Source organism: Magnolia sinica, chromosome 6 (assembly GCF_029962835.1).
Source record: "Magnolia sinica isolate HGM2019 chromosome 6, MsV1, whole genome shotgun sequence".
Taxonomy (NCBI): Eukaryota; Viridiplantae; Streptophyta; class Magnoliopsida; order Magnoliales; family Magnoliaceae; genus Magnolia; species Magnolia sinica.
In genome coordinates, this window is record NC_080578.1 from 27,721,531 (window position 1) to 27,749,441 (window position 27,911).

The following is a 27,911-nucleotide window of genomic DNA, read 5'->3' on the forward strand; positions in this document are numbered from 1 at the left end:
CTCCTTAAGCACGAAGGAGCCCGGCTTGGCAGCCTTGAGACCGAGCTGAGAAGGACCCTACAAAGTCATTGGTATAATTTGACTATGAACATATTCACTTGAAGATATGGTAGGGCGAGCTCTGTCCCATCCTTGGAATGTGGAGCACCTGAAAATCTAATACCAGTAAAGACTGGTTGGGCCAAGCTCAACAAATGCTTTAGGCATACCAATTCGACAAAACACCTCAAGTGTTAGTAACTTGTAATATTTTTTTCATAAATGACAAGTATCTTTCTTACACTAACGATTGTCCTATTGCTCTAAGTGACAAACGCAGTGGCTAGCGAGTTGAGGAAATGGAAAAGCCCAAGGGGCCACCCTTCCAGCTACGGAAGACTCAGTGGCCAACAAAAGGGTCAAGGAGAGGAAAAGGCCGAAAAAGGCATCCTCTAGTTGAGCAAGTTGCCCTGGTCGGGCAATGTCCAGTGGAAGACAACCACAGGAAGGCACCTTCCAAGTACTTGGAGTTTTGGAAGAGATATCCTGAAAAAACTCTACTAAGTTCGGCATCCTTCTTGGTTGGGTTCTTGGTCTTAGAGCCCTAGCTCAAAGATCAGTCTTCAACATGTTTGTTGGCCCACCTCAACTTAGCTTCCTCATCAGTTGGGCCATCCATGTACATTTCATGTGGATTATTGGTACATTTTCTAATTAAGTTGATTTTCTAAGTTGTCCATCTGATACCGCTCATGGTACTAGGGGTGGCAACGGGTCAGGATGCACAGCCTGACCATTAGCCCATTCTACTCATCTAGTTGGCCACAAATTGAAGAGAGAGAGAGAGTGAGAGAGAGAGAATGGACGGTTTAAAGGCACTTGTAAGCACCATCTGTCATAAGATGCTTGTGTATAGTTTAAAGATAATTGTTGGACCTTGGTCATGTGCCCATGATCAAAGCTGTTGATTATGGCGGGACTTGTAGTAGATGGAGGATACCCAAAAAATAATTCTTACGGAGATTATTTAAACTTTGATCATTTAAATAATTTCTGGCTTGGTTTGGCCTGTAGGGCCATGGCCTTTTGAACCTGATCAGGGCTAGGGAGAGGGCTCAAGGGATTAAGCCAAGCGAGGGCCAACCTTGGCTTGGCCCATTGCCAACCCAATTTTCAGATGTTTAACATCCAGCAGGGTGTGATCGTGACCGTTCATGATTGGCTGGGTTCCAAGGTCCCATTTGTTACTTGGGAACAAAGTTAGGCCCATCTACACGAGGTGAACATCGTGACTTGTCTGGACTCGGGCCTCAAAATTAATATTGTTATCCTCGACCCTTTATCTAATGGACCCACATCTAGTCCCTGCCAAAGCGTCTGAGGTGAAAACCTAAGTATGATGGACCAACATATCAGCTGGGCCCATTAACAACTTAAACCCATTGAACTCATTACATTCGGTTTGGAAAAGAGCATGACTTCGCTGAGACTAGTGGTGTGGGTGGGACCTTAACCGTAGGATTCATTTCGATGCATGTATTATATATATATATATATATATATATATATATATATATATATATATATATATATATATATATCTGTTTTGTATATTATTTTAGTGCGTGGTCCAAAAATGAAGAAAATATAATTTTTATATGAACTACACCACAGAAAACAGTTATTATTGGCCGTTAAAAACCTTTTATCGGCTATAAAAGCATTGGAACCAGCTGATATTTGTTTGTTTGTTTTTTTTTGTTTTGTTTTGTTTTGTTTTTGTTTTGTTTTTGTTTTTTGTTTTTTTTTTTTTTTTTTGTATCCACGTCTGTTGGACCTTATCAACCGGTTGGATGGTTACAGTGGACATTATGAAGTTTTTAACGGTGAATGTTCAACGATCACTATTTCCTGTGGTGTCGTCCACCTGAAATTTTCATCTTCTTAAATTTTGGGACCACGCCCTTAAATAATCTGGAAACACAGATGCACGGCGTGGATATAGAATGCATGAATAGAGGTGAGCCCTACGGTCAGGATCCCACCCAGATATACGGTGGGTCCCACCCTTTCAAATCTCTCCCTCCCCTCGCATTGTCCATGGCCAGGACAAAGCTCTTGCCTGAAAAGCAACAACCCGCTCTCAGCAGCGGCCCTCCGACCCTACCAGAAGAACGCAGCCAGTTCATCTCTCTCTCTCTCTCTCTCTCTCTCTCTCTCTCTCTCTCTCTCTCTCTTCCACATATCCTCTCTAATGGAAACCCTAATTCGCCTTTCCTATTCGAACACAGTCAGGATAGTCCTCTATCTCGAGTTTGTTAATTTTTATTTATTTTTTATTTTATGATTATTTTGATGAGATTTGATTGTCAATTGGTTCGGGAAGTGCGGGGACTTCTTCAGAGAGGAATCAGCACCAGCCCTACCACTTCAGACCAGGAACGGTGGCCCTTCTCGAGATCCGGAAATATCAAGCTTCAATTAAACTTCTGATAACTTGTGCAAGTTTCATTAGATGCGTGAGTTATACCCATTTTATTTTATTTTTTCATTGTTTTTTATGAGGGAATGATGCCATTCAATCCATTTTTGTTTACCCTCTTTAGTTGAAATTTCGACATGTCGTTTAATATTCAGCTCCACAGACTATACAGTTGTCCATTGTCCAACATCAATCCTATTCTGTTTAGGAGTCTAGAGAGATTTTTTACCCCCACATTTAAAACAACATGTTATAACACAAACAAGAAGTTAGAGCAAGACCCTACACATAACTGAGGATCAGTTGGAAAGGTTGAAGTGCTGTATCTACTCAAGTAGGAAAGGTAATGTAGACTTTTATTCAAGGTGCAACTCATACAAGACTTATTAACATAATGTAAAACAAGACTTATCCAATAAGGAACCATTGTGGGAAAAAAAAAAAAAAAAAATCCAATTTATTTACATTTGGATGAGCAAGTCTTTGATGTCACATATGCCATAGTTTATTGGAAATAGAAAATTGGATATGAATGGAGAAAAGAAACAAGCATCACAGTCCAGCTTCCCAAAATCCAGGGTAAATAAGCAACCAATCCTACAGCCCTTCTTGTTCACTTGCCCAATATGTTAGTCCTGTATGCTATAACCATCACGAGAAAAGTGAACTGTACAAATCAACAATGAGACTAGATTGGTGGTCAATTAAGGAACTAGAAGAATATGAGGCAAATGAAAGCGACCGCCAAAAGAAATTGACAGAACAAAGATTACCAATTCTAGTACTATCCAGTTTTTCACAATTAGATGTAAGAATCCGTTGATTACCTTGATATGTTTTAATTGCAGGAGGGTTATTGTGCACTCTAGTCATGTTATTGGAGTCATTGGAATCAATGACAGAGCTGACTAAGAGGAGGAGAGAGATGAGAATTCTTAACATCCAATCTCATAAAAGGGAGTGCAGAAGATATAACTATGGAAACAAAATTTTGTACCAATTGTCTGATGTCTTTAGAGATAACACCTGTATGAGAACCATTGGTAGCTTAGTCATGAACCAGAATCAATGGTGTCTGATTTTGTGTTGACAATCAGTCATTGAAAAATCTCTACTAGCAGATATGCCGTGGAATGTGGATGGGCCTTGGTTGTTCTGAAGAGTGGTGTCCTGTTTCTAAAGGGTGTTGACTGCACCAAGGTTTGTCACGAGACTCATGACACTCTGCGGTAATGTGGGCATAGTGTTTGTGGTAAGTATAGAAGTTTTTCTTTCTTGCAATGAGATGAGTGATGTCCAAATTCTTAACATTCCATTCATTGTATCTGTGAGTGATTTTTTCTATGGTTTCTTTCCTTTCGTTCATTTAGTAAGATGAACAAGCTCAATATCTCGTTTTTGTTCAATCATGGCATGTGTGGAAATTTTGGGCTCTTCAAGAAGCTCTGAGGATGTCATATACATGTATCAATATTCATTGAGGATGTTGGCCTCAATAACTTCATATTCTGCGTGGAGTTTCATTACCAAAAAATAAATAAATTGCATTACCATCCTCTCCTCATGGATCTCTTTCAAACTCTGAATACAACAAGCATTGTGCCCATGATTCATGATTCAATCCATAAAGTCATGATTCATGAACCCAACATAGTTGTCCTTTATGCTTTTCCATAAGAAACATATTGTACTCAACTTGGAATCTCCTCGCTAGATTCTACCGCTGATATAGTTTCTCCAAGTAGTCGCACATTTCCTTTGCAGTGTGGAAACCCCCGATTGGTATCCTAATGGTTGTATCCAGAGCCAAGGATCCAAGAAACAATTTTGATATTATTCATTTTCAATTGTTGCATTTCCTTGAAATTTTTGGGGTTAGTTGGTAGCTTAGTCACACCAACATAGCCCTATAAATCCTTGCCTCCAACAAAATACTGAAAGTGGAAATGCCAAATCAGGTAATTTTTCTTGTCAAGTTTAATTGTTTTTATAGATTGATTAGTTTGATTGGAGGGCCCTACAAGATTCTTGCAAAAACCTTAGCTACCAAGTTTAGGACGGTGTTGGGAAGTGTCATTTTCAAAAGCCAATGCATGTTTGTTGCAGGTAAGCAGATTTTGGACTATGCCCTTATTGCACACGAATGTATTAATTCTCGCCACAAGGGCTAAAAGGCATAGTGTGCAATCTGGATATAGAAAAGGCCTACAACCATGTGGACTGGAGTTTTCTGCATTACATGCTGGGTCAGTTTGGATCTTTAAAAAATGCTAGGTTGGTTGGGGTGTAGCGTGAAGGGGAGAGGGTGGATAAGGGAGTGTACCATTGTTTCAAATAGCGCCCGTAGCGTACACTACGTAGCGTAGTGTGGCCGTAGCGCTACGTAGCGTCCCAAATAGCGTAAATCCCCTGTAGCGTACGCTACAGGGGTCATAGCATACACTATATCTACATAGCGCGTAGCGTCTGTAGCGTAAGCTACAATGTATTTTTTTACTATTTTATTTTTTTATTATTTTTTTCACGTTTTCTTTGTTTCTAATGTTGAGGAATGTGACACTTATATTATACTTGATACTTTTAACCTATGGGATTTTTATTTCTTTTCATAATTGTGACTTGTGTTTCAATTAGACATTATTAATTAAAGTGGTTTGCTTAGAAAGTTGTTGATGTGATAATTATTTGATTTGGCTTATATATGTAGATTGGCTTTTGATAAATGATAACTAATAACTTTTTTGAACATGCTTATAATTGATAAAATGAATCATCTTTTAGGCATTTATATATGTTTTTTCTTTCTTTTTTCACTATTTATTATATTTGTCCTATTTTTAAATTAAAAAAATAGAAGTATCGTGTAGCTTACGCTACACGCTACGTATTTACGCTACACGCTATAGAGGGCTGAACGCTACGCATCACGTTACCGCTATTTAAAACACTGGAGTGTACCTATTCAGCGAGGTTTTCAGTTCTAGTCAACGGGTCTCCCGAATGTTTTTTTTTTTTCAGAAGTTCGAGAGGAATTTGACAGGGGGATCTGTTGTCCCCTTTTCTTTTTGTGGTAGTGGTAGAAGCTTTGGGCAAATTTCTGGAAAAAAGGGTAGGTTTTTTGTCTTATTCACAGCTTTAGGGTTGATAAGATGAGTCCCCCGACTTCCCACGCAGATGCAGGTATGGTGGACAAGCTAAGACTGATGATTAGGTGTTTTGAAATGGTGTTAGATTTGGAAGTGAATATCTCTAAGAGCGAGATGTTGAGTGTTTGAATGTCCCTCGATGAGGTGGAGTGGATGGCAAGGATTTTTGGGTGCAGGGTAGGATCTCTCTCTCTCTCTCTCTCTCTCTCTCTCTCTCTCTCTCTCTCTCTCTCTCTCTCTCTCTGCCCCAACGCCCGTCCGGCCCTCCCTCTTCTTCCCTCTCACAGTAAACTTTCAAGGTGGAAAAGCAGGTATTTGACGACTGGCGGTCGGCTAACATCATAGTAGCACTTTCAAATATGCTCATATATTTCATATCTCTATTCAGGTGCCCAAAATCGGTGCTGGTCAGATGGGAAAGGGAAAGGCATGATTTTTATGGCAATGAATGGTTGAGAAGAAATAAAATCCATTTATTGGGTTAGGGAAGAGGGGGGTGGGGTGGGGATTGATGATAGGGATTTGGAGAAGGCGAATATAGCTCTCTTAGAAAAATGGTAGTGGAGGTTCGGGACGGAGGAAGATTCTTTGTGGAGAGAGACGATTGTAAACAATTATGGGTGCGATGAAGAAGGTTGGTGGGCAAGGGATTCCTTTCTCTATAGAGAGTCAAAATTTTGCAAGGAAAAAACCAAATTCAAAGAGGAAGTGGGATCTCCCTTGGAAACCAGGAGGAGATTCAATTTCGGAAGGATGTGTGCGTGGGAAAGATCCCCTTCAGTCTGTGTTTCCAAGATTGGCGCACCTAGCCGTGGAAAGTAACATAATGGTTTTAAGGTGCTTCCCGTTAAGTGGAGATGTGATTGTGTGGTCGCCTCCTTGCTAAAGGAATCTATTTTATGTGGAGATAGAAGACCTCATAATGCTCCTAGCTAAAATCCACCTATGTGCTCTGTCATTGGGGGATCAAGATAGGATGATGTGGCTAAAAAAGATAGCTTGGGCCGATTTTCGATTTGTTCATGCTATAACTTACTTTGCTTTCCCTTTGTCTGAGGTAGTCATGTGCATATGTCATATGCGTGGCACTGTGGTGCTCCTCTGAAAGTGGTGGCTTTAGCGTGGCTAGTCAGGAGGAAGATGATATTTGACCATTGTCTACTTCTAGAAAAGATCAATGGTAATTCCCAATGTTTGTGTTATGTGCATGGGAAGCGCCGAATCAATGGATCATCTGTTTATTCATTGCCCATTGCTTGCATGGTTTGGTCTTGCCTTCTTAAGATCTTCAACATGTCATGGGTGATGCCATATTCAATGGGTGATTTGTTTCTCTTGTGGCATGGTGTGAGTTTGGTAAACAAGAAAGGGTTGTGGTCTTGTGGACACCATACTAATGATTGTATTGAGGAACAAGCTATCACTTTCGACCATTTTGCTGCCTATAGACACGATCATTGATATTCTCGACGACCAAATTGTCTCCACGCAACAAGGTGGTTATAGAAGTTTCTCATTCGTTGGCAAGGGCAACCTATCTTTGATGCTATATGGATCACAAGTTGGCAACTATAGACTTCTAACACCGGAATCCTGACCTTTACAAGCAATATCATGCAATTAACTCGTTGGACTCGAGCTCTTTCAAGTCAGGGAGGACTGATGCAGACTGAATTAGGCCTAAGATCCATGGGCTAGGTCCAGGCCTATTAAGCCTAGGCCCTACAACTGGCCCATCAATAAGGAAGCCCAAGCCTCCTAATTAGGCAGCTAGTTATGGAAATTCCATTATCCAACCATGCAATAAGATCCCATTAGATCTCTCTTATCCATTGAGCATCTTTCTTGATTAGTCTTCTATTTTTGTAACAAGTCATTAGATGTCAATAACACTAAAAACCTTCTTTCTTTGTATATCTAAGAAGCCTAATTAAGGGCCCGACATGAGTAGTCTCAAGGCACCTTTTAATGAATAAAAAATTCTGGATATTGTTTTCTACTTTGTGATTCTTGTGCTTAGCTTGGAGGTGCCTATGTTTGAGAGGATCCTTCCCAGTGTTGTCATGTGCGATCGCACATTCGTATATGCGCACATATGTGCACTGATCACATATGCGACAGTGGCATATGCGATCATTGTACATATGCGATCGCATATGCCACATGTGCCATGATAAGCGATCGCATATGTGATGTATGTGATCGCATGGTTGCCAACGGTCAGAAATCTGACCGTTTTCTGACTGTAGGAAATTTTTTTAATTTTATTTATTTATTTATTTTTAAATCTTGATTTTTTCTCTATAAAAAGAGAATATAAGCACTCCTATATTCACTCAGCTCAAACTCTCTCTATCTATATTTTGCTCTCTTACACAATTCCAAGCCTCAAGCTCCATTCCTCCATCTATATTTCTTTCAAGAATCAAGATTGAAGTTTCAATCAAGGGACAAGCACATATATCCACAAGGATTCAAGAATCAAGATTCAAGAGACATTACAAGATAACCAGGCTCTCCATCCATTGAATTGAACTCTCTTTCTAGTTTCTAATTTTTCCAAGTTATAAATATTCATACAACACACCCGCTACTCTCTCTTTCTATTTCTCTTTCTAGTTTCTAATCTATTATCTATCTCTCTTTCTATCTCATTCTCTCTTAAAGTTTCATAATATCCAAGTTCTTAGTTTTCTAACAACTTCTAACTTTTTTTTTTTTTTAGTTTGTTTGTTACTTTGTTACAAGTTATAAGTTACAAGTTAGTATTGTGTTAGCGACTTAGTGTTACAACTTACAACAACATGTCCTTACAAGTCTACATTCTACATAATTGTAGAATCAAGATGAAGACTCAAGTCAAAGGTCAAGCATTTAAGGCAAAAGTGAAGACAACTTAGACAAGAAGTGAAGATTGAAGAATTTGGAACCTCTTTTTGAATTTGTAATTGTAATTTTATTTGTGTGTAAATCTCTCTCTCCCCTCTCTTTTCTACAAGTCTACAAGTGGAACTCAACTCTCTCTCTCTCTCTCTCTCTCTCTCTCTCTCTCTCTCTCTCTCTCTCTCTCTCTCTCTCTCTCTCTCTCTCTCTCCTTTTCTTTTCCCTCTCCCTTTCTAGTTTCTACTACTGGTCTACTACTAGTGTAAGTGTGTAAGTATGTGTGTGTGTGTAACTCTCTCTCCCTCTCTCTCCCTCTCCCATGTCCCATCATTTTAGTCTCTACACTCTTATCTCTTACTTTACTTTAGTTTTTACTTTTTAGTTTACTTTCTAGTTACTTTTTAGTACTAAGCTACTAGCAATCAATACACGCATCACTAACACAATGTCTTCTTCCTAATCTTCCTCTTTGAAACTCAAGTTAAATGACCCGGGTTGGAAGTATGAGCACTACCGTAGTGTTTCAAAAAAGACTCACATTGTACGTGAGTTATGTGGGTTTGTGAGTTTCGGTGGCATTGCAAGACACAAGCAACACCTGCACATTTACCGAGGTCAAATGCAAAAGCATGCGACAAAATTACTCCTGAAATCCAAAGGGAGATCATGGAGTATATGAAAAAACAGTCAAAAAAGAGATGCGATAGTGCCATACGTCAGGAGGAATATTTGGAACAAGACGCATATGAAGATATAAACGTAGTTAATGTAGATGAAGCTAGTCCCGCTCCCCCTACTTCGACAGGCCGGTTTAGACCACAAGTACAACCAACGGTCTCGAAAAGAGCTCGAGGGCATGGGCCCACGAATAGATGGTGTAGACCACACCCCGAGGATGTGATCGACTAAAGAGGTAGAGGTAAAGGGCCGGCTCAAACAACTTTAGAGAACCGGTATAAACAAAAAGATAGGAATACCACTATTCAATATATTGCTAAGTGGTTTTATCAAACCGGCATTGCTTTCAACGCCGTTAAATCGAAAAGCTTCAAAGTAATGGTTGAGCTATAGATCAATTTGGACTTGGGCTTAAACCTCCTTCATATCATGAAATGAGGGAGACATGCCTAAAAATTGAAGTTAAATATACATGATCCTTTATAACTGAATATAAGGAATCGTGAAAAACATATGGTTATTCACTAATGAATGATGGATAGACCGATAGATCTAGTCGGTCTCTCATTTACTTTTTTGGTAAATTGTCCAGCCAGGACAATATTCTTGAAGTCCGTAGATGCATCGGGTCATCCACACACAAGAGAATGCTTATTTAGATTACTAGATAATGTAATTGAAGAAATATGTGAGGAATATATCATACAAGATTTAATTGTGTTTGTGATGCAGAGTGTATTTATGAGCATGGACTGAAAAAGGATGCTTAAAGCATGGATTTAACGCTCTGATGACACCAAAGCATGGGATGGACTCCAGGGGACCAAGATCAACGGAATTACACGCCAGGGATCCACGAAAATCGAGAAACTAAAGCTCAAGCGGCTTGAAAGTCAGCCAGAATGCAAGATCACGAGGTTCCCACCACCCGTTCAGCTCAAAACTCCATACATGGCCAAGGACTCACAAATTAACCGTACATGGCGAATTTCAACCTTCAGATCCCTCCAGAAGTGGCCCAACGGACAGATCAGCCCCTAAAATCTTGATTTGGGCCCGCCTGATATCTGGATATACTCCAATTTTGGTCTCAACGCCTTAAACCACGTGTCAAAGCGGATGGACGGAGCAGATTTCTCACGATCATCACAGTGGACTCCGCATGTACAGCGCGTGTACATAAGGTACAGCTGCCCGCGCCGCACCGGACGGTCAGCCCGGTCAAAGACGGGCTGACCCGTCTTCTTCTTCCGCATCAACAGCGGATGGACGTTGTCCGTCCATTTTTCATTAGTAGAGCCCATCCATCATCCATTTGGGAGATCTGAACCATCCGTACTCTCCTCAGGGTGGGCATAACCTCATCCTAGCTGTCCTTATAGTCCCATGCACGCAAACACACGCAGATTTCATGAAAACGCAGGTATGGACGGTGGGAGAAAAGATCACATGGGCCACACCGAATCCAGCATGAAACTAGCCAAATCTTAGTGGTTTTCCGAAGAGAATCGAATGGTCGGAGGGAATTCTACACTGGGCATCAAAAAATTGGTCCGCCGACCATCACAGCGCCGCAACACGCAGGCTCTGTTTCGCAACAGAGCCTGCGGTGGATTGTTGTGGGCCACCCTTTGAAGCGATCGGTCCGATCTGAACCGTCCAGTGGACTCCCACGGGCCCTACCTCCCTCGCTTAGGTGGTGGACTTGCAGAAGAGAGCTTTAATTGGATTTCGACCGTCCAATCGGAAGACTGACAGTGAACTGAACTAATTCGTGGTTCACCACGAAGCAGATCCAAAACCAATCAAGTTTCACTGGGTTTTCGAGGGGAAACTGATGGACGGGTCGGATTTCTCGTCCAACATCAATCTAAGGCCCACCAGTCATCACAGATGCAAGGCCTTAATCCTTTTTGGCGTAAACAGGGAGTCCGGCTCCATTGCAAACAGGCTGCGTAAGGACTATCTCCGCAACCTATCTCTGGTAGGACTCTGCAGCAGCTCTCGGAAGACAGCTCTATAAAGAGAGGAGGCTGGAACGTGGGGAGGGGGATTCAATTGGTAAGGCTAGACGTGAAAGGGAGAGCTGAAGATCAGTTTTCGTTTTAGGCAGAAGAAAAGCTGAGGAAAAGAGAGGTCGGCTGTGAAGTTGGGACGTGGGAGAAAGAGAGAGGAGCCTGGTTTTTCTCTTCTTTTCTTTTATATTTCCTTTATTTTTTTAAATGTTCAGCCCATTCATGTGTGGCTAATCCTCTTAGCTAGGGCTAAGAGGTGAAGCCTGTAGCGAGATGGGAGACTACTCTATGCTTTTAATGTGAATGCATGAACTGAATTTGTTCTTTGATGATTATGAAAGGACTGAGTCTTTAATGGTCTGTTGTGACTGAAATTACAATGGGTTTGCAATGGCTTTGAATATCTCTTTTTCTCTTTTGATGTTTATGATGTCAGGAGGCCCTGTTGTTCACCATCGTCTCCTGGGCATGGTTGGATGATAGTACCCTTCCTAACCTTCATAGCATGTTGATTGGTTGGTGATTAGTTTAATTTTGTTGTTAACATCGTCTCCTGGGTATGGTTTGGTGATAGAATCCATTCTAATTCATATACCTTTCATCTCTTGAAAACCAGATCAAGTAAAGTTCAGTTTGAATTCCATAATCCTTGATGCAGGCATAAGATCTCCCTGATCTCTACAAGTGGATCCTCTGAATCCCTAGTTTCCTTCCTCTGAATTCCTTAAAGTTTTAGATAATTATTCCACAATTATTCTTTAAAATTCTATTTGGTTAGATCACATCTTAGTCTAGTTCTAGTTCTACTTGGTTTTAGATAACGTACAGGTATCAGTCCCTGTGGATTCGACCTCGGTTTTACCGAGTTTATTACTACATCACAACCCTATACTTGGGGAGTGAACAAGTTTTTGGCGCCGTTGCCGGGGACTGACGGTTACGATTCTCTGAAATTAATTGGTTTTAGGATTAATTTAAGATTAGGATTTTACTAACTTTAGTTTTTTATTTATTTTTATTTGAGTTCAAAACTAACTTGTTTCCTGTTTTATAGGATCTTGACATAAGTTTCTCAATTGGTAATTCCTTCCTAATCTCTCTACTTTTTCCTATTTTTAGAATTAGGGTTTAATTTTTGAAAATTTTTAATCCTAGTATTTTTCTATTTTTAGGAAGTAATTTATTTTTAGAAATTTTCCTCTTTTGTTTTTTTAGTTTCTAATTTTAACTCTTTTAGAATCTAAACTTTGTTTCCAAAATTCACCTTTAGAAATTTTCTATTTATAGAATTTTTATGTAGAAACTAACCTTCCTATTTTGTAGGCCTTTAAGATAGAAATTTCTAATTCGGTAAGCTCCTTCCCTACTTTCTATTTTTCAATTCTCTTTTAGTAATTTACTTTCTAGTTTAGGACTCTCCTAATTTTAGAAATTTTCATTTTCTTTTAGGAATTCTTTCTTTTAGAAGCTAGTTCACTTCTATCTTTCTTTTAAAGGATTGTTCTTCTCTTTTTAAAAATCTAACTTATTTTATTTTATTTTGCAGGTTTTAACTCAGGACTCCAATTTGGTAATTTCTTTCCAACTCTCTCTTTCTTTCAAGATTTTCTTTTCCTTTCTTAGGATTAGGTTTTTAATTGAGGGCTGCGAGTGTTTTCATGCCCAAGTGGGCCCATGACGACACTCGACGTCTCTTGACTGAAGGAGGATTGGTTGAGGGGTTGACTATCCATCGCAGGACTAGACACCGCTCAAAATCCCCTGAGTTAATTGAAGTTATGGCTGAAGACCAACCTCCTCTACTTCCACCCAGGGTGGAGGATACCCAAGATGAGAATGAGGTGCAACAGGCACCCCCGCCTCGTACTTTACGAGATTATCTACAACCGGCGGGAGTGAGTACGCCCTCATGCATGATTTTTCCTGAAAACACAGGACAAATGGACATCAAGCCAGGAGTTATCCAACTCCTTCCCAAATTCCATGGACTTGAATCAGAGAGTCCATATTTGCATTTGAAAGAGTTCGATGAGATTATAACTACATTATGTTTTCTTAATGTATCTGAGGATACAATTAGGCTGAAACTCTTTCCTTTTTCCTTAAAAGAGAAAGCTAAGACGTGGTTACATTCACTGCGTCCTGGATCCATTGGCACATGGAACGACATGCAGAGGGAATTCATAAAAAAATTCTTCCCACATCATAAAACGATTACCCTCAGAAAAGCAATCATAAACTTTGCCCAAAAGGAAGATGAAACATTCTTCCAATGTTGGAAAAGGTTCAAAGATTTGGTCAGTTCATGCCCACAACACGGATTTGAAACGTGGCGCATTACAAATTTTTTCTACGATGGACTGACATCTTCCATGCGCCAAATGGTCGAGACAATGTGTAATGGAGAGTTCATTAATAAAGATGTCGACGAGGTATGGGACTACCTCGACAGTTTGGCTGAAAAAACACAATCTTGGGACTATTACCCAAAGTCGAACACCACGTCTAGGCCGACTCAATTAAAGGAGAAAGGTGGATTATATCTCTTGAAAGAAGAGGATGATCTCAAGTGTAAAGTGACTACGCTCATAAGGAAAGTTGAGGCCATGGAAGGAAAGAAGGATAAGGTCAATGAAATTGTTTGCGGCATCTGTGATTGCAACATTCACACAACTGAAAACTGTCCTACAATACCTGCCTTTCGAGGAGTGTTGAATGAACAAGCCAATGCCGTAAATAATTATCAAAGACCTTTTACTGGACCTAACTCCAATACATACAACCCTGGCTGAAAAAATCATCCAAACTTTAGTTGGAGGAATGGACAGATGGCTACTCCTCCAGGTTTCTTCAATCAAAATCCAAATCAAGTAAAACCTCAAGAGGAACCGGTTCAAAATCCCATACAAGAGCTGGCTCAGGCAATGCGGGGAATTACAGATTTTATGCAAAAGATAGATTCTCGTATGACGGTTATAGAAAAGGGGATGCTTCCTGCACAACCTCTCCCCAATCCTAAACCGCAGTACGAGAATAATGATCCCAGCTCTTCAAATCAGATGGGGCATGCTAAATCCATCACCACTCTTAGGAGTGGGAAGATCATTGATAAAACTCTTCCGGTTAGGCCCGAAAAGCCTCAAGAACCAGAAGAGGACAACAATGATGGATCCAGTGATGCCCCACAAAAAGTAGAACCGGAACTTCTAGAGAAGTCAGTTGCTCCATTCCCCCAACGGTTGGTTTCACCAAAACCTCTCTCTAACTCTCAGGATATCCTAGAGGTGTTGAAACAAGTGAAAGTCAACATTCCTCTACTTGATGTCGTTAAACAGATACCTTCATATGTCAAATTCCTGAAAGACTTATGCACGACCAAAAGACGGAAAATTATTCAAAAGAAAATCTTCTTGACTGAGAAAGTGAGTGCCATCCTGAAGCAAGACGTGCCACAGAAATTTAAGGATCCCGGTAGCCCAACCATATCATGTGTAATCGGGAACCATCGAATTGATCACGCACTTCTTGACTTAGGAGCGAGCATCAATCTGATTCCCTACTCGGTATACAAACAGTTAGGTTTGGGTGAATTAAAACCCACCCTGACCACACTACAACTTGCTGATCGCTCTGTTCGTGTACCAAGAGGGATAATTGAGGATGTGTTAGTCCAGGTCGATAGATTTTACTACCCTGTAGATTTTATCATCCTGGACACCGAACCCATCAATAACATGAGCACTCAGATTCCCGTCATTCTTGGTCGCCCATTCCTTGCCACGTCAAATGCAATTATCAATTGCAGGAATGGTGTCATGACTATGTCTTTTGGAAATTTGACATTGGAGTCAAACATTTTTTTCAATAACGGCAACAACTCAGAGGATGATGACGATTTTCACGACATTAATATGATTGACTCTTTCGTGGAAGATACGACACCTCTGACCTTATCCTCCGACCATCTAGAGATGTGCCTGGCCCACTCCCATGATTTTGATGATGACATGATTAGGGAGACGTGCGCCTTGCTTGATACTGCACCGGTACTTGAAGTTAACCGGTGGAGGCCACAATTTGAAGAATTGGCACAAATCGATGTAGTGCCTCTACCGTCTAACCTCAAGCCGCCGAAGCTTGACCTAAAACCTTTGCCCTCTGACTTGAAATATGCCTATTTAAGTCAAGATGAGACATACCCGGTGGTGATCTCTGCCCACCTGGAGAAAGAACAGGAGAGTATGCTCATATCTACTCTCATTGAGCATAAAGGAGCCCTGGGATGGACGATAGCGGACCTCAAGGGAATCGATCCCTCGATTTGTACTCACTGCATATATCTTGAGGATAATGCAAAAACCGCTCGGCAACCACAACGTAGACTAAATCCAAACATGAAAGAAGTGGTTAAAGCCGAGGTTCTTAAACTATTGGACGTGGGTATTATATACCCTATATCTGATAGTCAATGGGTGAGTCCAACTCAAGTGGTCCCTAAGAAGTCCGGAATCACCATCGTAGCCAATGCTAATAATGAACTCGTGCCAACTAGAGTCACTACTGGTTGGAGAATGTGTATTGACTACAGGAAGTTGCATACCGTCACGAGGAAAGACCACTTTCCTTTACCATTCATTGATCAGATCCTGGAAAGGTTAGCTGGTCATTCCTATTACAGTTTCCTTGATGGGTATTCGGGCTACAACCAGATAGAGATAGCCCCTGAAGACTAGGAAAAGACCACATTTACATGTCCCTACGGCACCTTTGCCTATCGAAGGATGCCATTCGGACTATGTAATACCCCTGCCACTTTTCAGCGATGTATGCTTAGTATTTTTTCTGACATGGTGGGGCAATATCTAGAGGTCTTCATGGACGACTTCTCTGTTTATGGTCCATCTTTCAGCAAATGCTTGGAAAGTCTTAAATGTGTGCTGAAAAGATGTGAAGAAAAGAACTTAGTACTTAATTGGGAGAAGTCTCATTTCATGGTTCAAAAGGAAATTGTCCTTGGGCATATCATCTCGTCCAAGGGAATCGAGGTAGATAAGGCAAAAATCGATCTTATCTCTAACCTACCTCCACCCAAGAACATCAGGGACGTGCGATCCTTCTTAGGACACGCAGGATTTTACAGGCGATTCATAAAGGACTTTAGTCTCCTCTCTCGTCCTTTATGCACTCTTCTTCAAAAGGATGATCCGTACGAGTGGACTGAGCAATGCCAGGAAGCTTTCACCAAGCTTAAGGGCACATTAACCATTGCACCTATTGTAGCCACCCCATTGGAGCCTTCCTTTTGAGCTTATGTGCGACGCTTCTGATTATGCTCTTGGGGCGGTCCTAGGCCAGAGAATAGATAAGAAGCCCTACGTCATTTATTACGCGAGTAGGACTCTAAATCCTGCCCAGGTGAACTACTCAACTACGGAAAAGGAACTCTTAGCTGTAGTGTTCGCCTTGGACAAATTTAGGTCCTACTTGATCGGATCCAAGATCATTATCTACACAGATCATGCGGCACTTAAGTATCTTCTTTCTAAGAATGATTCTAAGCCCCGTTTGATACGATGGATCCTTCTACTCCAAGAATTTGATTTGAAAATTAAAGATAAAACGGGAGTAGAGAACGTAGTGGCCGCTCACCTTTCTCGCCTTAATACCTCTGATTCCCTTGAGGCGACCCATATCAATGACATGTACCCTGATGAACAACTGTTCAGAGTCTCCCATTCACCTTGGTTTGCTAATATTGCTACTTATCTTACTACAGGTGCCATACCGACACAGTGGACTGCGCAAGATAAGAAGAAATTTTTCACCGAGGTGCGCAACTTTTTCTGGGATAATCCTTATTTATTTAAATATTGCCCAGACCAAATTTTAAGGAGATGTGTACCAGACGATGAGCATCAGAGCATCATCTCCTTCTGTCACTCACAGGCCTGTGGTGGTCACTTTTCTACTAAAAAGACCACGGCCAAGATTCTGCAGTGTGGCTTTTACTGGCCGACTATGTTTAGGGACACTCATGAGTTTTGCAAAGCTTGTGAGCGTTGTCAGAAATTGGGAGCATTGTCCCGTCGAAATATGATGCCTTTGAATCTCATCCTTATCATTGAAGCATTTGATTGCTGGGGCATCAATTTCATGGGACCATTTCCCCAATCGTTTGGAAATCTGTACATTTTGCTCGCCGTGGATTATGTCACTAAATGGGTTGAAGCGATTCCGTGTCGAACTAATGACCATCGCACGGTCATTAAATTCCTAAAAGAAAACATCCTTTCTCGATTCGGAACGCCTCGAGCCATCATTAGTGATGGGGGCTCACACTTTTGTAATAGACCATTCGAGAGCTTAATGAAGAAATACGGTATCTCTCATAAGGTGAGCACCCCGTACCACCCACAGACAAGTGGGCAAGCTGAGATTTCTAATAGGGAAATTAAACACATTTTGGAGAAAATGGTTAACCCTGATCGTAAGGATTGGTCAATCCGATTGACCGATGCCTTATGGGCATACCGTACTGCCTTTAAAACCCCTATTGGAATGTCTCCCTTTAGACTTGTCTATGGGAAAGCTTGTCACTTGCCTGTGGAGCTGGAACATAAAGCGTACTGGGCGATCAAAAATCTTAATTTCAATCTGGACAACGCTGGCTCGCTACGCAAACTTCAATTGAATGAACTTGAGGAAATCCGGAATGATGCGTACGATAATTCGAGAATTTACAAGGACAAGATGAAAGCATTTCATGACCAAGACATTTTGCGAAAATCATTCACACCTGGTCAGAAGGTCCTTTTGTACAATTCTCGTTTAAATCTCTTTCCGGGTAAGCTTCGATCTCGTTGGACCAGCCCTTACATTGTTGTCACTGTTTTTCCATATGGAGCCGTTGAGATAAGAGATCCCGACAATGGCAAGGAGTTTAAAGTCAATGGACATCGATTGAAACCATTTGTCGAGAAATTTGATTCAGAGGACATGTCCATGCCTCTGACTGATCCTGTTTACCAGGATTGATCTCCTAGTCTGATGGAGGTATAGGTAGGTTTATCGCTTTCATAGGACTAGAGCTGTTGCTTTATTTGTCTGGCTGAAGACGGTAAACTTAGCGCTCTTGAGAGGCAACCCAGCTCTTCATTTCATTTCATTCTTATCATTAGTTATTTCAATGTTTGTGGGTAACATTACTGCAAACTCTCACGAGACTACAACTCGTCCACTAGGGGAAACCTAGGGGTTTAAAGGCTTCTTGCATACACTAAATGCAATCGAGAGCACCTACGAAAGTGGTATAGGTAGGATTTTATTTTTGTTATTTTATTTTACTTCTGTTGGTTTCTCTCTTGTGCTGACCCGCTCTTACGTAGAAATCTGTGGAAAGTCCCTTGATTCTTTCATCCAGGTATTATCTTTCCATCACTTCTCATTTACTTATTTTGTCCCATGTGCATCACATGCTTATTTCTTTTACATTGAGGATAATGTAGATTTTATGTTGGGGTGGGAGATTAGGTCACCTAATCAGCATTTTCTTGATCTTGAACAAAAGTTGTGAAAATTTTAAAAAAATTTTAACATTTTGTTGAATTTGAAGTGATTTTGACAACCATCTTGGATTTAAAATTACAAGATAAGTGAAGTTGGTAATTTATGACTCTTAGATTCAGTTATCTATTATATTAGATTTCACAGTTAAGTTTGAAGTGTTAATCTATAATTAGAAGTTTTAAACATTGATTGAGTTATGATTTCACATGTCACATCTCACTTTCACATTAAGATTTCAGTTTGATATTAAAGGGTTAACTTGGTAATCACTAAGCATGTAAGGAACCAGCTTGGAAATTTTGCCCGTCATGATCAATTAAAAAAAAAAAAAAAAAGAGAGATACCTTTGGAAAAGGTTAGGCGAATAATCTTCACCATAGGTTTGCTCCCTATAGGTGCGGATTCGATTCTCCTCTCCCTCGATGACTGAAAAAAAAAAACAAAAAGAAGATCTGAAAGGTAAATTCTGGTTTAAGTTTTGAGTGTCCTAAATACTGTTTTGATTATCAATGTTATCATAGAAATTATCCATTGGATTTCTTAATGATGATAAGCCGAGATTTTATTATACACTTGATTCCAGGAGGAAGTAATATCCAACATTCATGCATCTTAGAATTTTCGAATCTAGATTGCTTTTTAAAAAAAATAAAAAATCGCTTGAGTTCATAAAAATTGTCCTGTATTTCTCAACTTATTTTTCGCATACCTTGCTCGGGACTAGCAAGATGCTAGTTGGGGGTTGTGTTGTGGGTTAAATATTGCATATCAGACCCAGTTATTGCATGAATTTACAAGCATGATACCGTTTAATGGCCTGATTTAATTGTGTTTGTGATGCAGAGTGTATTTACGAGCATGGACTAAAAAAGGATGCTTAAAGCATGGATTTAACGCTCTGATGACACCAAAGCATGGGATGGACTCCAGGGGACCAAGATCAACGGAATTACACGCCAGGGATCCATGGAAATCAAGAAACTAAAGCTCAAGCGGCTTGAAAGTTAGCCAGAATGCAAGATCACGAGGTTCCCACCACCCGTTCAACTCAAAACTCCATACATGGCCAAGGACCCACAAATTAACTGTACATGGCGAATTTCAACCTTCAGATCCCTCCAAAAGTGGCCCAACGGACAGATCAGCCCCTAAAATCTTGATTTGGGGCCCGCCTGATATCTGGATATACTCCAATTTTGGTCTCAACGCCTTAAACCACGTGTCAAAGCGGATGGACGGAGCGGATTTCTCACGATCATCACAGTGAACTTCGCATATACAGCGCGTGTACATAAGGTACAGCTGCCCGTGCCGCACCGGACGGTCAGCCCGGTCAAAGACGGGCTGACCCATCTTCTTCTTCCACATCAACAGCGGACGGACGCTGTCAGTCCGTTTTTCATTAGTGGAGCCCATCCATCATCCATTTGGGAGATCTAAACCATCTGTACTCTCCTCAGGGTGGGCATAACCTCATCCTAGCTGTCCTTATAGTCCCATGCACGCAAACACACGCAGATTTCATGAAAACGCAGGTATGGACGGTGGGAGAAAAGATCGCATGGGCCACACCGAATCCAGCATGAAACCAGCCAAATCTTAGTGGTTTTCCGACGAGAATCGAATGGTCGGAGGGGATTCTACACTGGGCATCAAAAAATTGGTTCGTCGACCATCACAGCGCCGCAACGCGCAGGCTCTGTTTCGCAACAGAGCCTGCGGTGGATTGTTGTGTGCCACCCTTTGAAGCGATCGGTCCGATCTGGACCGTCCAGTGAACTCCCACGGGCCCTACCTCCCTCGCCTAGGTGGTGGACTTGCAGAAGAGAGCTTTAATTTCTCAATTTTCGTGGATCCCTGGCGTGTAATTCCGTTGACCTTGGTCCCCTGGAGTCCATCCCATGCTTTGGTGTCATCAGAGCGTTAAATCCATGCTTTAAGCATCCTTTTTCAGTCCATGCTCGTAAATACACTCTGCATCACAAACACAATTAAATCAGGCCATTAAACGGTATCATGCTTGTAAATTCATGCAATAACTGGGTCTGATATGCAATATTTGACCTACAACATCCGCATACAGGAGAATACTTGTTTAGATTACTAGATAATGTAGTTAAGGAAATAGGTAGGGAATATATCATACAAGTAATTATAGACAATACAGCCTCGTATGTAATAGTCGGACGTCTTCTTATGGAGAAGAAGCGTCGTTTATTTTGGACCCCTTGTGCGGCCCATTGTGTTGATCTTATGTTAGATGATATAAGTAGGTTATTTATAAGTGTGATTGAAAGGGCTAGAACAATCACGGTCTTCATGTACAAACATGCCCTTCTTCTCAGTTGAATGAGAAAACACATTGAGAGTAACTTGCTACGTCTAACAGTCACCCGTTTCACTACAGCCTTTTTAACATTACAAAGATTACATGCAAATAAAATAAAATAAAATAAAATAAAATAAAATCAGAACTTAGAAGCTTTATAGCGTTGACCGATTTTACAAATGGGCCTTGGTCAAAGAAGGCTGAAGGGAAACAGGTTCAACAAACAATCCTTTTGCGAAGTTTTTAGACACAAGTGGTAAAGTTGCTAAAAGCATTCAAGCCCTTAGTCACTATGTTGCGATTGGTGGACTAGGATAAGAAGCCTGCAATGGGATATACATATATGATGCGATGGAGAGGGCAAAAACTAAGATCATGGACCATTTTAACTATAAAAACCGTGATTACAAGCCAATTTTAGATATTATAGATAGAAGATGAGACAGTCAAATGTCATCTCCATTGTATTCGGTTGCTTACATCCTTAACCCAGTCTATTTATTCGCTTCTGCTGATCCAGCAGAAACATTTACTGTACATATGGTTGAATTTATTGATGTCTTGAAAAAAATGATTCCAAATAGAGAAGAACAAGACAAGATCTCAACTTTGCTGGACTTTTATACAAAAAGTGGGGGGATATTCTCAAGGGATATCGTAATAAGGCATCAGACAATAAAATTACCTAGTAAGTACTAGTGTATTACTATGAATGTCAGTCTTGGTGTCTTACAAATAATTTTTCTACAAAGTATCTCTAACCTACTTAAACTGTTTTTCTCAGCTGACTGATAGGTTGCCTATGAAGTGGACCCGAACATGAAGGATCCAAGTCTAAAGAAGCTGGTTATGAGGATTCTTGGACTCATGTGTTCTGCCAGTGATTACGAGTGCAATCGGAGCACGTTCAAGGCAGTAAGTTTAAACTGTTTAGTAATTGTAAACTTCAATTTTTTAGTGTAAGGCCAAAGCTAAATTAATTACCTAAATAGCTAATGCCAAATGCACTTTCTTTCTTATAGATTCATACCAAGAAAAGGAATCGCCTTGAGCAAAAAAACTCAATGACTTGGTTTTTGTTCAATACAATTAAAAATTGCGAGAACAATTCCAAACTAGGAAAGAAAAGTTTGGTTTCTTTGACCCGATCTGCTTAGATGAGTTAGATGCAGATAACCAGTGACTTGTAGAAACGGAGGATCCGGTATTTGTTGGAGAGGACCTAACATGGGCACAAGTTGAAGATGCTGCATGTGGATTGATACCTAGTGAAGGTAGTACCACTCGAAGGCGAAGGATGGGGGGAGCCTAGGAGCAAGTAGTAGCCGTCAACCCATTGAAGAGATTGAAGAGATGGAAGAAGGAGATAGTGATAATGAACAAGTTGAAGATCATCCACCATTAGATGTTGATGAAGTATTAGTACATATAGATGATGAAGAAACGGATGAAGAAGAAGTGTATGTGAAAGAAGGAGATGACTCGGATGATGATGGTGGTGAACCTGGTGGTGATATGCTACAATGGCAACTAGATCAATGTATATAATATATGATTAGATGAATAATAAATAAATAACTTCTTCATTTTGTTTACTAAGTGTGTTGATGTTGATTGTTGATGTATGTAGTGTTGAATTTTGATATTTCATATTTGTTAAATGTTAAGTTAACTATATCATAAAATGTAAAATTGTTGATGAATGATGACTTAATATTTAATTTATTATGTAATTGGTTTTATTTTACTTAAATTAAATGTATTTCAAGGGCCAATGACATATAATAATTTATTCATTTTTTTCTTAATTTATCCATATTTTGCTATTTTTATTTTTTATTTTTTAATTTTTTGAAAAATGTTTTAAAATAAAATAAAATGTGTGATCGCATATGCTATTTAACAACATTGATCCTTCCCATCGGTTGGTTGCGCTAGTTCTTGTTTTTGATAATTGCTTTTTTTCAATAAACTCTTGGTGATTTGTCTATAAATGAAAAGAAAACACTTTCATAGTGCTACAATATTGTGAACCATCTCAACCGTCAAAGCATTTTTGGAGTTGATCTATTTCGGTTGCACTCTTATTGATTTATCACTCTTATTTTCCAATGCATGTGTAGTGCTTTTGAGAACATATGGAAAATTGTCTTTTCTTCTTTTATTTATTGGGAAATCTTCTATACAAATGATCCTGCTTCTTTAGATGCATTTTCTCCCACAATCAATTTATTTTCTTTACCAAGATCTACATGTTTCCTAATTCACACAAGATGTACTTGCATGACTTCAATTCCCATGCATAGGGCTGTGCACCATGTTTCACAGAGTCCCACTTTAAAAGCTCCTCTTTCTCTCAGTGAATTGACTGCAATACTTGACCCTCTTAAAGGGGGAGTGGATGCGCACACAGACCTTGAGCCTTGCTTGGAAACCTTTTTGATAAATTTACTTTATAAAGTCTAATTTTTCCCAGTTCTGTTGTCCAATTGCGGTAAGACAATGTCACTGCTACTTGATTTGAACTTTAAACCTTTATTTATGGATAATAAGAGGAGGATATTTCTGCAGGCGACGGAATATTATTTGGTCCATCTGTTTGAAGATACAATGCTTTGTGCAATTCATGAAAGGCGTGTTACAATTAGTAAGTTGGAAATCTTCAAAAGTTTTATTATTTATTATTATATTTTGGGGTTATTTATACAAGGGCCTGTCATTTTGTTATTTCCAAATATGGGCCTAAAATTTCAACATACAGTTGGAAAACCCCACGTTTGACTTTGACCCGATGAAAAGTGATGGAAAAGAGGGGATGACATTAACAAGGTGATGAAAATGATGATTTTAACCCTTTTATGACCGTTTTACCATTATTGTCCTTTTTGGAAAGGAGACCATGCGTTGAGAGGAAAATAGTTACTCTATTTTTCATTCTAGAAATGCTCTAGTGCTCTCAAAGCTCTATAAGTTGTAGTGATCCTAGTTGCCTATGTTCAGGTAGGCAGTCCAATCGATCGATCGGAACTGTCCATTAAGTCTAGAACACATTTCCCAGGCTACCATGCAAAAAAACGCATTCATAAGGTGATTCAATCCATCCTTGATATGGACTTGTTTTCCATAACTGCCCCTTTCCAAGGCTAGGGATGGTATGGATACAATTTCCTAACAAATTTGATACTTTAGAATCATAATCAATCCATGATGGTCTCTAGCAAATGGACGGACCAAATTGTTGATTGGACCTAGTTTTATGTAAATGATCTTGTCTGCCAAATTAAACATCATTGATCAAATGGTTAATATTGGTCAGATTGATGTATTCTTGCATAGTAGACCACTAAGTGTGCGTTGTACCTAACGAATGGTCTAGATCAATGTATTAGATAGTCCAAGTGCCCTAATGCAACTAAATGCAACTAGAAGCACCATAAGTTATAGTGCTCCAAGAGCAACAGCGTATTTCTCTTCTTTTCAGTGGGAAAAAAAGGATAGAGCAATGGTCGGTGGAACTGATCCAATCAGGGGCTGGATGAAGGCGTGTGTTCTTCACCACTTCTTTTAATGGTGGTGGTTCATTCACCATCTATGTGGTGTGCATGTGTGATGATCTAGGCCATCCAAGTAGGGCACGCGGCGGATGTAGCATGACATGGATCCTAAAATTGGTTGGATGATCTTAACCATCTTATTTTCTTCACTTTCAGGGTACTATCAACGGCTATTTGTTAAAACCATTCATTCGATAGCAACAGTTGAATGGTTAGGATTGTCTCATCTCGACCATTGTCAAAACTGGACCCCAAATGTCCAGTGTCTGGGTCGTATGTACAGTGGGTCCCACATGTATAGTGAGCCCCCACGTGTACATGGGCCCACATGTAGTGTGCCCCACATGTACCGTGGGCCATACATGCATAATCAACCCTTGTGTATAGTGGGCCAGATCGGGGCCATTAATTCCTAGACCATGGATGGATGATGTACAAAGAGAGGGTTACAGTGGGCCCCACATGTACTGTCTGTGTACAGTGGGCCATACATGCAAGATCACCCTATTGTGTACATTGGGCCAGATTGGGACCCTTAATTCCCTGAACAGAGATGGATGATGCACATAGAAGTTTTGGATCAGGCTAATATTAGCATTTTCAGTTCATCCCAGTTAAAATGACCTTATGAACGGCTTGGAATGAATTTAAACATCATGATGGGCCTCAGGATGGTTTCAATGGTGGGCATTTCCATCACTTTTTCTTATAGTGTGTTCCACGTAAGTTTTGGATCTGGCTCATTTTTTGGATCATGCCTTAACATGAGCTGGAGAAACTGATGGACGGGGTGCATTTCTCACAGACATCTCGGTGAGCCCTGTGTAGCTTCCGACCACAGGAACTGGGGGTAGGCAACTTGCATCCCAAGAAATTCACGGATTTCATATCAAGACCATTAATTTCATGGGTCCCTAACCATAGGTGGAAGATGCACAATGGAATGATTTAACCGTTAATTTGAAAGCCCCTGTTCGTAGATGGAGTGATTTGGCTGCCTAGACTGCAGTGGTTTGCCCACATCACAATTTGGTTACAGATTAGGTTAGGTTATCATCGAACATGTATAGGGCATTGAATGTGTACAGGGGCATCCTTGGAATTACATAAATACACCAACTAATGGTATAAAGTATAAACACATAATGGTGTGGGCTTTTTTTTACTAACAGTGCAAAAAGTTTGGGCCCTTACCTGGAAATACCAAAACAAATAGGTGCCTATTTGGAATTCCACCAAACGTCAGGCCCTTATAAGGCTTCTATGACCCCCCTCTTTTCATATAACTTTCGTATCCATTCAAGCATGTGGTTTTTTTGGGTACCTGAATCAGTCCATTATAATGCAGTAATGTAAATGGCTATCATAGCAGTTCTAATTGTGTCTACACAATTTCTTCTAGGTATGCTATGTATGTTCTTAAGAACCACCAGCGACTGCACCATGATTGTGTGGTGCAAGTGGTCATGAATGAAACCATAACAATCAAATTGTTCTATATCCTTTTTAATCCATTATAATGCATAAACATTAATTGTCGTTGTTTACCTTGGAAGGATGTGACTGAATTTGGTCATTTCAACTTGACAATTTGTTTCCATTGGCACCAAATGACCTCTTCGAATTACTATTCTTCTACCTAACATTAGAAGATACTGCATATGTCAATGACATTTTACTTTAATTTCTTATCAGCTCTGTACACTCGGATTTTACCATCATACCATGAGAACAAATCTCATTTCCAATTTTTGGAGAAACAGGATTTGTAAAGCCGACCTGAATGGCCAGGACAAGGCTATGATAATGATGATCCTTGAATCAGACAACTGACCTGTGTAAGAGAATCATCAGAACACAAGCAGCTGATTTTACCAATGCTTTATGGAGACACTAGTGATTGCAATAGGATACTAGTAGCACTGTTAGTGTTAGGGCCTCTTTTGGTCTGATGACAACATCGAATACGTGCTGTTCTCCTCTCCATTTCCTTTTGTCTCGCACTTAAAACGAAAGGGGTAGGGCAATCCTACCTGATATGATCTGCACCACTCCTCATGCAAACAGGCCCTTAGAAAGTTGTTTTCTGTAATTGTATCTATGCTAAATTAAACATAACACTGAAACATAACCGCAAATTAAATAAGATTAGGAGTTTGATTTGCAAACACTTCTGAACAAGTTACCTCAAAATAATGGTTACCCATCTTAAAATCCTTGACATGGCTTGTATTCAGGTGACATGCACCCTTAGGGTTGTTTGGCTCCCAACTCACCTAGTGGGTAGGTTAGTCTGGTTGAGTATTTTATTCCCCATAGCCAAAGCCACATTTGTGTCACAAAACTAAGAAATTTTTAAACAAATCCAAATAATTGCATGAAAGGATAGAGGAAGTGAATTAATCTGTGGGAGGTGTGAAACGAGGCTATTCTGGACATATTTTTTCTTGCTATTCTTCTCAACTGAACCTCCTCAACGGTTTCCTTGCATTCTGTTTGAAAACCAAGTCTTCTGGACATTGAGGACAAGTCGATCGGAGGGCCAGTGTTTGGAAACTGACCATAATTGGATACTAAAACCCTGTTAACTTAGAGAACCATCTTTATGCTGTTAGGCTTTATCATTCTGGTTCATGTTTTTGTTTGATTACTGTTAATCTCAATCTGCAATAAAGTGTTTGTGAACACGACCATTTTTTTTAATATGCATTTTCATGCTGTAGTGAGGAAAGATATGGAGTTAGCATGATGGATTGGCAGGACCAGGTGGTGGTGTTAGGTACATGATAAAATACTGTGAATGATGTAAATGTAATCCATTCATGAGTGGTTTTTACTGTATTTGCTCTGTCTAGAGTTCGATGTATATTCAACAGTTTGTAGATTATGTTAGCCTAGAAACGCATTTGGAGGTTCCCAAGAGACTTGAGACGTGCATTTTGTCTTTTATTTTTTCTTTGTGATAGATGACATCCACTAACTGTGCTGAGGAGAGTTCATGTGGTGTTAACTATCCTCCATTAAAGAGAGACCTTCGATGCATTGTTTCAAATACGGTGGTATGTGTGTATGTAAGGGCATCTCTGATCAGTTGCATTTGAGGATTCTTTGCTTGTTTCATCTATGATGGACCCACATCATGGCACAATTATGGATCATCTGCCTGATGAGTCTAACTCCTACGTGGACACAACCATGTAAACATAAATCAATTGGCCGATCTGTCTCTGACTGGATATTGATCGTGTGCCCAAATTTCCCACCATGCATCAATGGTGG

At 40.1% G+C, this 27,911-nt stretch overlaps 1 protein-coding gene and 1 non-coding gene across 2 annotated transcripts; one reads left to right on the forward strand and one right to left on the reverse strand.

Annotated features, from left to right (window-relative positions):
- The first annotated feature begins 1,912 nt into the window (after positions 1-1,912).
- Positions 1,913-27,702, forward strand: LOC131248601 (uncharacterized). Its single transcript, XM_058248953.1, has 4 exons — positions 1,913-2,162; positions 2,348-2,498; positions 23,650-23,725; positions 27,356-27,702. Exons 1-4 carry the CDS (start codon positions 1,966-1,968, stop codon positions 27,379-27,381), a joined length of 450 nt encoding a protein of 149 aa, XP_058104936.1. The 5' UTR covers positions 1,913-1,965; the 3' UTR covers positions 27,382-27,702.
- Positions 13,400-13,506, reverse strand: LOC131250238 (small nucleolar RNA R71). The gene has a single exon (XR_009173164.1). It is a non-coding gene; the product is annotated as a small nucleolar RNA R71 (small nucleolar RNA).
- Positions 27,703-27,911: the final 209 nt, after the last annotated feature.